General features: G+C 39.0%; 1 protein-coding gene across 1 annotated transcript in view; it reads right to left on the bottom strand.

The window, feature by feature from the left end:
- The window catches only part of TARP (TCR gamma alternate reading frame protein), a 28,704-nt gene that overhangs the window by 10,180 nt on the left and 6,466 nt on the right, over positions 1 to 12,058 (bottom strand). Inside the window, exon 3 of the mRNA XM_089917832.1 lies at positions 5,621 to 5,697. Coding sequence (XP_089773958.1) covers positions 5,621 to 5,697 — 77 coding nt within the window. The remainder of the gene's footprint in view (positions 1 to 5,620; positions 5,698 to 12,058) is intronic.

Consider the following 12,058-nt stretch of genomic DNA (forward strand, 5'->3'; position numbering starts at 1 on the left):
CCATGTTATGGTGCCGTATCATCGATGCACTGGGAGTATAAACTGGGTTGGCTTAAAGATCATTTCTTCCATTTTATGGAATGGATATTGAAGTCAATGTCCATGCTTTACATCACTTTCCTCCTTCAAGACTCCTGCATTGAAGTCTTTTTCTAATTTTATGGTGGGAAAACATATCATATTTGAAAATTTGGTGTGCTTCATTTGATCAGTTAACAAAGGGTATGTATTCTACTACATGTTCCCCTACCTTCCTTTTTCTTTTTTTATTCATTTCTTTTTACTGAGATATAACTGACACATAACTCTCCTATCTTTGAGCATAAAATCTTACCCTGTGCTTCTTGCTAGATTATCAGAGGCCTTTTTCCTTCTGCTTCCCTTAGTGCCTTTGATCTTCTATTCTTATTTCATGCTCTGCCTCTATATATGTTTGCTCTGTTAGGTCTTCTCAAATAAATTTTGCAAACAAGCGGTTTAAATAAGTGAAAAATAGTTTGTGCATTATAGGTTGCTTGTTTTTTCTGCCCTAGGGGTTCATAATTAGTAAGATCTAACTCCAGTATGATATGAGGTATGGTAAAATATGTTTACTAATCCTAGTTCTGTGATATAGAAGCAAAACATGCAGGATTCAAACAGACCAAGGGTGCCAGAACATAAGGTGAGGCTTTTATTCTCAAAATTATCCCTCACAAAACAAGGGGCTGCCTATGTATCAGTGCCTGTGCAACCATTCATATTAAAAGATACTCTTCTAATACTCTGCTCTGATTAAAAAGTACTACCTGGACAAGAAATCAACCTGAAAGGAACTCAGTTAAAGCTGGTTTGGGAGTATTAATATTACCTGGTAAAAATTATTTGGGATTGAAGTCTCTACAGTTTGTGCTTACCTTGCACATGTATAGAATAACAGAATAAATTTTACAAATGCTTTCCTTTTATTTTATAAGTGGGTAATTATTTCTTTGAATGAAATACCCACTGGCATCATCGTATGGGGATCACAAAACAAACAGACCCTGAGATGACTTAGTAAGTTGCTCTAAGGTAGATGTTTTAGGTGCCTGTTTAGGGTCTGAACAAAATTTTTAATGAAAGGTGTGGCCAAAAAGCAATATTTCTCAACTGGTTTTGTATTGACATAATTTTTAACTTTCAGGTGTAATCCAAATAAGAAATTAAATACTACAATTGAATATTTGACTTTTGTCTATATCTCTATAAGCTTATATGTTCAAGTTGCAAAAAAAAAAATATTAAAAAAAACCCACTTTTTTTACTTCCAGATATTTCTACTGCAAGATGAGAGAGCACCTTATATTCAGGCTAATAATATTTGAGATAGTGCTTATTACATTTTACCACTTTTAGAAACAGGTAACAATTGGTCATAGAAACTGAGAGAATTTTTAAGTACCGACCATTTGTTCTAAAATGACCTAAGACTAGATGGTAATTAATACATTGAGCTGCACTCCTGATTTCATAAAGAATTCCAATGAGTAAATGAGTAACAATTTAAATTCTGGGGAGGAATTGATTTTTTATCATAGACCACGTCCCAACATTTGTGGTAGGTAATTTTCGTTTTTCATTTTGTTTAATCCTCACAACATCTACTTGAGATGGTTGTTGCACAGATGGAATAAGTGAGTAGAAATATATCAAACTGTTAACAGTGATGTGTCTATAAAAATTTTTAATTTTTCTTTATTTTGGTATTTTTCAATTTTTTCCCACAATGGGCATGCATTATTTGCATAATTTTTTAAAGCACTAACCAGTGAATCAAATTTTATTTGCTAAAGGATCACCATACAGAAAGTGACAGAATCAAAGTCCATATTTTTCCCTGCACTACACACTACTAAAAATCATTTTTCAGGACACTTATGAGTTATATCTGGGTCACTTTTATTTAATTTGATTGCTATACTTTACATTGAATAGACTCAGTTGAAAAAGGGAGACCGGAATGTTGCTTTTCAATTTACAAATTCATTTGTTCATATGATCACAACCACTAAAGAGATCAAAATATATAATTCTTTCATTTTTTTCAATGCTTTATCAACTTTGTGAAAATTTTTTAAAACTTTCATTTCCGTGGATCTCATAGGGTAGGGACATACTTGAGAGATGTTCCCTCCTCATCCAGGCAAAATTTCACCTTTAAGGCAAATGAAGAGGGAATAAATTTACTGGATTGAATTTAGAAAAAAAAAAATCCACCTTAAGACATGCTTGAATATGGTTGCAAAGTTAAATATCTTGCTACTTGATACTAATCATTCTCTAACTAAATGACAAGTTGAACAATATTTGTCCAATTTTTCCATCGGTTATTTCTGGAATCAAATGAAAAAACCACCTAAGAGTCTTTGAAATTTTCCAAGACCCAATGAACCTAATGTATCCACCACTGAGGGACTCACACTTGGTCTAACTGGCTAACTCTTGTCAATGTCCTCTGTACTAGGTCAGGCAGAGAAGGAACCAGGCAGACGCCAAGGACCTGGATGGAGTCACCGACCTCTCCAGAGACCCCACCCTGATTCGTGACCAAACAGGGATCAAATCCAAGAATTCTGGGCCAACACCAGCACTGCAGTGTGCAGTGCCTGTATTGCTTGCCTCCCTCCCCTACTTTGCTACAGAATTTAAAGAATATTTACCTGTAACAATGAGCTGTGTTCCAGAACCAAACACTTTGATGCTCTTGCCATGTGTTAGCCCACCATCTAAAAAGCCTTTGTAGAAAGCTCCCTCTCGGCCTGCTTTAAAATTGTGCCCATATTTTTTCAATATTTGTATAAATATATTTTTAAAATGGCCCTGCTAACAATAAACAAAGGTGGAACTCAAGCAAAAGCACATTAGGTACGAACGTGGTCAAGAATTGAAAAATTGAACCTGCTCTTATTGGGCATCTTGGGTTATATCTGCTCCCATCTCACCTCACGTACACTGGAGAGTATGAGTCCATCTTTTCTCACCATTTTGCCTAAATCTTCTAAATATCCTCCCTTAAAGGGTTTTCATGTATAAAATCAGTTCATGCTTAGGGTATACAGTTAATGTTTCTTTAATTTCCAAAGTTGAACTAGGAATAATGTATTTGATTATTTAATAAATGTCTATTCATTACCTTTTATAGCTATTTTGTGATATATGTGTATTGAGAGGTAGGTATCTGGGTTAATTCTAAAGTAACTTCTTTCCAGAATCCAATCCTCGTTCAGTAGACAAGATGAGTTGTGGCAGAGTATGAATTTTTAATGATGGCCTCTTAAGCTATTCATTGCTGAAAGACTGCTCCTTTCTACCTGAAAATAACCTTATGGTTTCAAGGGCATTGAAATAAAGTCCTCCGCTGCTCATCAGAGAATCCTATTCAGTTTGGTATTTCTCAAGCATTTGGTACCACCTTTTCTGCACTATTTTTAAAAATTTTTATTTAATATTGGAGTATAATTGATTAAAAATGTTGTGTGAGTTTCAGGTGTACAGCAAAGTGATTCAGTTACACATATACATGTATCTATTCTTTTTCAAATTCTTTTCGCATTTAGCTTGTTACAGAATATTGAGCAGAGTAGGTCCTTGTTGGTTATCTATTTTAAATATAATAGTGTGTATTTGGTATTTTTCGCTCCCATCATGTCTGGAGAAGCAGCTCTAAGTTATGCAATTTAGTATAAATGCTATAATTCTTTTACCAGATTCAATATTTTTAGCAAATTTGATGCCAATACAGAAGGAAAGTTGAGTGAAATGGTGTCAAAATGAATTGCCATTCTATAAAGACACTCTAAGAATCATATTTTGAGTATTTATATTCAGTATGACTTACATGATCTTTTCTGGGAGGAGCAAGGTCCTTTCAGTGCCATGATTAGAAGCAGGAGCATTATTTTCACACATGAGTATTAATACAAATTATGAACTATTACTAATTAGGTAGTCAATTACAAAATCCTTTTTAAAAGTCAGAATACAAAAGATTAAATATTCAGAATATAAAAACATGACGTTTCACATCACATAATGGTCCAGACCCTGCACTTTGGAATCAACAAGTCGCTATTGGGTCCCAAATTTTGCCACAGTAACTAGTCATGTGCCTTTAGGCAAGTAACTGAACTTCTCTAAACCTCAGTTTCCTTATCTATGAAATGGGAAGAAGAGGATTCCTGTTGAGGAAGGAGATAAGGCACTGAAACTACTTATCTTGGCGTCTGGTCCTCAGTAAACAGTAGGTGATATTATTATTCCCTTTAATGAGATGGTTGTGGCCACTTCATCAAAATCTTCCAGTAAACAAAGTATATGGATTTTATAGGTACTACATCAATTAAGAAAGGAAACAATCTCATCAATGCAAGACCTCCTACCTCTCTGGCAGCCACAGGCCAAAGAATATGGGGCCCAATCAAGCCAGAATCTAGAAGACTTTTCCACTAGACTGGAAGCTGTTTGAGTGTTGGGACCTGTCCTATCTGTGTCTTGTTCACCCTTTTATCTCCAGCACCCAGCACAGAAAGTGTCCTCAATAAATGTTTGCTGAGAGATGGAGCAAGTGAGAATATACAACCATGCAGACCCTTTTCATGGACTTTGGAGCTGAGATGGCTCACTGAGCTCACAAATCCCATGAAACTGGTCCACATCCAGGCAATGTAACAAGAGTTGTAACTGCATGAATTTCAGCTGATCTCAGCCTATGTCTGAGAAGCTAGAGTAACAAGAAGTGGGATTTATCGATGTTCTATAGTCATTTACTATAAGAATTTTTTTGCACTGTTGTTAAGGATGAGATGAAAACCAATAATGTCATTTTTTCAGGTTATTGGGAGAAAGGAGCAATGTGTTTATCTCAAACTACAGAGAAGAGGTAAATATTGTCTCTCATTTAAAAGCCCATCCATAGCGTTTCCCTGGTGGCACAGTGGTTAAGAATCCGCCTGCCAATGTAAGGGACACGAGTTTGATCCCTGGCCCGGGAAGATCCCACATACCACAGAGCTACTGAGCCCGTGTGCCACAGTTACTGAGCCCACGTGTCACAACTACTGAAGCTTGTGTGCCTAGAGCCCATGCTCCGCAACAAGAGAAGCCACCACAATGAGTAGCCTGCGCACCGCAACGCAGAGCAGCCCCTGCTCGCTGCAACTAGAGAAAGCCCGTGCACAGCTACAAAGACCCAACCCAGCCAAAAATAAAGCCACAAAGAAATAATAAAAAGTTTTTAAAACTCTATTTTGAAAAAAGCCCATCTATAAGAAAAGCATTTTGAACCAATAACTTACAGCAACGGATTACAGACATGGTCCTCAAAATACTTTAATTTCTACCCTGAGTCTATTCTTTTTTGGATAAAAAGTTGAATTTCTAAAGGTAGAATTTGAACTGCTAACAAGCAGGGAAAAGCCATTTACAAGAGAGTTTTGTTGCCATATACAGGGACCAGTAGCTGCAAAATTGCTGTTCAGATTCTGAGGACAAGAATGTGGCAGTCAGATAAGGGGGAACCCTAAATTGTTTTGTTTTGTTTTTTCTAAAAAGCAACTATGAATTTTTCACTATTAAGTTAAAATAGAGAAAAGTTACTTACCAGGGAGAGTTACTATGAGCTTAGTTCCTCCTCCAAATATCTTGATCCAACCTGAGCTATCACGATGGTTAGAGCGCCTACAAAAATCTCAGCCTTCTCCTAGCTTCATGACATGACCAGCAGTTAAAAAACTTTGTAGAGTCAATTTGATCTTCCGGTTCTTTCGAACGTCCCTGAACGTAGGTTTCATGGCATCTGATATTTTGTAGATTTTCCTCAAATCAATTGACCCAAATGTCTGTTTTCCTCCGAGTCATAAACTTTAAAAAGCACGGATAGAAAATGAAAAGGATAAAAGCAGGAAAAGAACAGTTCAGCACCAACTGGTCAACCAACTGCTTTTCTAAATTACCAGGAAAAGTATTCAGAGGATTAAGGCTTTTTTTTATTTCCAGGTGTTCGGTTGTGTTGAAATTGCTGAGTTTGCATCAAAGAAAGTCTCTTTTGTTCTCACAAACACCAGGGCTGCTCCATTAGTGATTAGGGAATGCATTTCTGAAAGGAGGAAACGCTTCAGTAACTGAAAATGCAAATATGCCAACACAAATATACTGAGCAATGTGAACAAAGTTCTTCTTTTCTCCTAAACCGCTTTTACCATTGGGCCACGTGATTTTTAAAAAGGCAGTGTCAAATGAGAAAATAAGTCCTGTGATGACTTATTATTTTTCGTGGGATGAAAGAAGACATTTGTAGCATTCTGTCTCTTTGAAATAATAGATTCCTTATTTAAACTAAACCTTAAAAACTAAGCCTAGTTCTCTGATGAGTTGAAAGATGCCATCTTGGGATGCTGTCCTGTAATGTTATGTCACTCAACATGGATCAGAGGGAAAAGAAATTGCCAGAAGCAGCTGAGTGCTCCTCTGAATACAGATGAGCTGTCCAACTGCCAGGACCCGGACAGGGTAGGGCCTGAGTATCCCCATGCCCAGTCCAGATCCACTTGGTTCCGGCCTCAGTCCTGTGAGCAATCATTGCCTCTGCCCTGACAATGAAAGTAAGAGGAGGCCACGGTGGGCAACTGCTCATTCACAGCAGCTCAGAACCTCCAACACAATGGGGGAAGACCTGGATGAAAATCACGTTTAGAAAGGGATTTTTAACGGAAAATTCAAAGGTATTATTACTTGGAGCTGTCAAATGCCCTTTGCACCTATTGTAGACATAAATGATGCCCACTCAATTCCTTTCTGATAGTTTTTCCTCTGTTTTACCTTATTCCAAGAAAATAAGGAGAGTTATAAGGTATTTTAGGAGTTGTCTATATTTCAGGATCCATGAAGGTAGTAAAATACAAAAAAGTAAAGAGTTACAAAATCCTTTATTAAATTACAAAAACTAGATGAAGAGTATAATATTTTACTAAAGGGCATAAAGTAAAACCTGAATAAACAGATATATACCATATTTGTAAAGGAAAAACTCAAGATCATAAAGATGCTAACCTTTCCTAAAAGCATGTATATAAATTGACCTCAATTCCAACCAGAATGATAACATTTTATTTTTTGTTCTTTGTTGTAAGATGTCGGGGTGGACTAGATAAGTTGATTTTAAATTCTAATGGGAAGAATAAATATGAGATAATTGAAAACTATTTTTTAAAACAATGGTGAAGAGACATTTAGCATAGTAGATTTTATCACTTATCACAAAGCTACTGACATAGTAGGATAAAGGTGTAAGAATAGTGAAACTTATATAACACAGAAATCCTCCAGAAGGTGATCCAAGTGTATGGTGATATTAAAATGTGATCTGGTATATATATTTTTTAATTTATTGTTTTTGGCTGCGTTGGGTCTTCGTTGCTGCGCACAGGCTTTTCTCTGATTGTGGCGAGCAGGGGCTACTCTTTGTTGCGGTGCGCGGGCTTCTCACTGCGGTGGCTTCTCTTGTTGCAGAGCACGGGCTCTAGGCGCGTGGGTTTCAGTAGTTGTGGCGCGCGGGCTCTAGAGCGCAGGCTCAGTAGTTGTGGCTCACGGGCTTAGTTGCTCCGCGGTATGTGGGATCTTCCCGGACCAGGGCCTGAACCCGTGTCCACTGCATTGGCAGGCGGATTCCCAACCACTGCGCCACCAGGGAAGCCCCAGTGATCTGGTATTTTTTAATAATAGGGAAATAATAGACTATTTTAAAACAAGCTTTGGACTACTGATTACCCTGTTGGAAAAAGCAAAAATAGCTCTCTACCTCATACCATATAAATTGGGTTCCAAGTAGATAAATATCTAAGTGAAGAAGAATCTAGAAATGTGAGCTGGAAAGAAGTAGGGGACTAATGGGGTCTGTTGTGTAGGGGAGCTTGGAAGAGGATTAAGAGGCACCTTTACTTAATACTTAATGTTTCAGAAGGAGAAAGTTGGAGAATGTTTATTTTTTTCCAGTATTTTCAAATAAACTTTTTTTTTTTTTTTTTTTTTTTTTTGCGGTACGCGGGCCTCTCGCTGTTGTGGCCTCTCCCGTTGCGGAGCAGAGGCTCCGGACGTGCAGGCTCAGCGGCCATGGCTCACGGGCCCAGCCGCCCCGCGGCATGTGGGATCTTCCCGGACCGGAGCACGAACCCGTGCCCCCTGCATCGGCAGGCGGACTCTCAACCACTGCACCACCAGGGAAGTCCACAAATAAACATTTTTTGAAAAGAATAAATGGTGGTGACTTACTGAAGGTTTTAGTGACATGATCAGAAGGTAATGTAAGAGCAGAAAGGTGGGTTGGTCAGGGGAGCAATGCTGGTGAAGCAGACATGTTTCAGAGACAGTCGCCGTGAGCCACTGAGAGGCATCTGAGGACCCAGTTTATTACAGTGACAGTGGGGATGGATGGAAGGGCAGGTGCAATAAATATTAACAGGTTTATCAGAGCTTCTAAAGAATTCAAATGGGAGAAATCAAATTACCATTAAGGAGAGCTTCTAAAGGATTCAAATGGGAGAAATCAAATTACCATTAAGGAGAGCTTCTAAAAAATTCAAATGGGAGAAATCAAATTACCATTAAGGAGGTTGAAAGTGAAGAAAAAGACAATTTAAAACCAGAAAGATCAGGTTCCAATTCTAGATCCTCTGCTCCTGGTGACGTGTCCTTGGGCACATCTCAGAGTGTCGGTTTCCTCATCTTTAAAAGGGAGGCGATAATATCTGTTTCTCAGGAGTTTTGTAAAGTTCACATGAGATAACGTATCTAGAAAAGATGATGCAAAAGTTCAGGAACAGAGAATTCATTTTCTTGGAAAGAATGGAAAAATCTTAGTGTTGTCTACAAAATCATTTTTCTCGTAACCCTGCTTTATGTAACACATGCAAACACACACACCCCTCACTCACCACATTCTAAGGTGACCAACAAAGGCAACTTAAATTCTTCTTCAGTATGAGGAATGACTACAGAAATAACAAGCAAGTCAAGTGAACTAAAGCACAGGTTTCAAAAGGATTCCTTGAAGTTTTGCATTGCTTTTTCAGGTGTGATGATGATTTCATAGTTGACCAAATACAACCAAATTTGGCAGATCATCAGAAATTATGAATCTCATAATTATTGTTAGGATTATGTGGTTATTTCTGTGCTGGGTTTGCTGATTACCCTGCACGTGTCAGCTGGAAAATAAGAGTTTCTACACTTGCACCAAGTCAGAGAGACAGAGGAGTGGGAGTTCTCTGCCTCAGAGCCGAGAGTTTTGGTTTTGGGCTTTGTCTTGACAGCCAGTTCTGTTCTCAGACAGCACACCATAGGCTCTGGCCTGGTTTGTGGTTTCCTTTCTACCAGATGAATCTACAGTTCCCAGGGTCTCCTGTCTCCTCCTTTCAGATCTCATACAACGGGAAATACCTAAAGAACTGTCAGGTTTCCTCATTTCTTTTTTCTAAATACCAAAGAAAGCCAAAGATGTGGAAGGTCGAGAAAACACCATCTGTTTTATACCAAGTATTCTTGCGTGGTGTGAAATGACACACAGACCTTTGCTGTTTACTGAGATAGGAAAGTTTGGGGGGAAGACAATGCAAATTGTGCAGATTGGGGTGAAGGAATGGAATTGGAATCAATCATTTTATTCTGGCGACTTATTAGAAATCCAAGAAGAGAGGTATTTAGCTGTATTGTAAGGGTGTAGATTTTGTTGTTATTGCTGTTCTTCATGTTATTTTCAAGTCTGGCTGGTAAGAACCGCAAAAAGCAGATCAGGGCTACCAAACTTGGAACCAAGTGCACGACCATCCGGTTAGGATTGGTCCCGGGTTTCAGACTGAAGAGCAGGAAATTAAGGGCTTGGTTGGGCAGGTCCTTCGGTAAGTGGCAAAGAATTTACAAACGTATTTGTGAAGAAAGCAATCCCCGTGTTTGATGTGTATGCCAGGAAAATTATTCCAATCATCGAGGATTTCACAACAGATAGGAAGCTACAGAAATGAAGGGGGACTGGTAATAGGATAATAGGGTAGCCATAGGAAAGCAACAGGGAGGTAGACAGAGCTGGGAGTCCATCCCCTGCTGACCTTTATCCCTTCTAAACAGTGTGGCAGTCACATAATTTACCTACAAATCAAACTCAGTTGGGTTCTGGGGACATCACTTATGAAGGCAAGCCATCCTTGTCACAGCTCCCTTTGAGAGAAACGTAATTGCACTAAAAGGAGTCCAACGCTAACCACAAGAGAGGCAAGAAAAGGCACTGGACTGAGAATCTGAAATGCAGGTGTGTCCTACCTCTGTGGTTAACTGGCTTTGCAAAAAGCCGCTTGCCATCTCTGGGGCCCAGCTTCCTCATCTGAAGTGTGGGCATTGGACTAAATTTGTCCTAAAGGCCCTTCCTGTTCCAACAACTATGAACCCATGATTGAGAGGATTGAAGAGTCTGTCGTGGTTGCCCGAGTGTGACGGGGGTTGAGAGTTAGTAATAGAGAAGGTTTTCTTCCAGGTCCCTTCTGACTCTGTGACACTGTGAGATCCCAGCAGGCACAGTAGTAGGTGGCTTCATCGGACTTGACAACGTTATTGATTATCAGGTAAATGATTCCACCCTCTTTCTTATCTGTGTCCAAGCTGGAATTAGGTTCATCCAGCTTGTAACTGTCAGCTGAGCCATAAAGGATTCGCTGCAGGGGCTCCCCTTCTTTCTCTTGATATCAGTGCACAATGGCATTCTCCAGGGGAACCCCAGACAGTTTGCAACTTACGTGCACTGTTCTGTCTAGTCTTCAGGGAGAGGAGAGTTGATCCTGAGAAATTCTCATGTTGGTGTCTCCATCTGAAAAGCAAGGGGGACAACCAGAGGCACTTCAAAAGGCTGACGCTGGTCACAAAAACAATGGAAAGACAAGAAAGGAGAAAAGTCAACCTACAAACCCAAGCCAAAGATACAAGGAAAATCCACATGGTTGGCATGACCAGTGATTAGTAAGAATGGGGTGTGAATCAGGACAGGACAGAGGACGCAGTGGCAGCCCTGGTTCTGTGGAGGCAAGAATACGGGAAGAAGGTTTGTTTAGAGCCAATGAAAGTCTTTCACAGTAAGATGTCGCAGTGTGATTTTGATCATCTCCCTGGTATAAAGGAGCTTTCAGACTCCCGACAAGCTCACCAAAAATCATTTATGTTATAATCATTTGATGTTAACATCACCTTGGGAGAAATGGTCTCCTACTTTTCCTTTACGTGTGGCTTCAAACACACTTATCCTTGGGCTCGTTTTCACTTTGTGAGTTATAGATTTTTTGTATGGCTCTCATGAGAATTAGAAGGATATTATCATTACTGTAGATAGTAATACATGAATAACGATCCCACAGCCTTATACAGAAGGTTGTATATTATATAGATCATTGGTTTGTAGAAAGCTTACAAAGTTGGGTGAATACTAACAATTACTGTAGTTATTGCCTAGGATACTACGATGTTATTATACGACATTTCTTCATTTTGCTGTGAATGAAGAAAATTGTTGAAGGAAACAAAATTCCCTTGTTTGCAAAACACCCTGCAATTTTTCCCATTCACCATTCTTAGTCTGTCAGCATTAAAGCTATGTTTTCCTGTGGTTTGGAGGACAGTGTAAGATGTGATTTTTAAAGGGTCCTAAGCTCCTACTTTAGGTGTGATGGCTCAGTGAAGTGGTTTAGTCATAGTTGGACAGGACACTGTGATTGGTTGAATACCGTGCTGAAACTTTCATATGTGAACCTCATTCAGTCTTCAGCCACCTATGCAGTTGTGAGCACCATGCCCACTTAAAATTGGGAAAACATGGACCTAGAGATTGTCATACTGAGTGAAGTAAGTCAGACACTGAAAGACAAATATCATATGATATCGCTTATATGTGGAATCTAAAAAAAAGGTATGAATGAACTTAGTTACAAAACAGAAGTAGAGTCACAGATGTAGAAAACAAACTTATGGTTACCAGAGCATAAGCGGGGGTGTGGTGCGGGGGAGG

This window comes from Delphinapterus leucas, chromosome 9, assembly GCF_059928025.1.
Source record: "Delphinapterus leucas isolate spDelLeu-1000000601 "Yukka" chromosome 9, BTC_Dleu_Yukka2, whole genome shotgun sequence".
Lineage (NCBI taxonomy): Eukaryota > Metazoa > Chordata > Mammalia > Artiodactyla > Monodontidae > Delphinapterus > Delphinapterus leucas.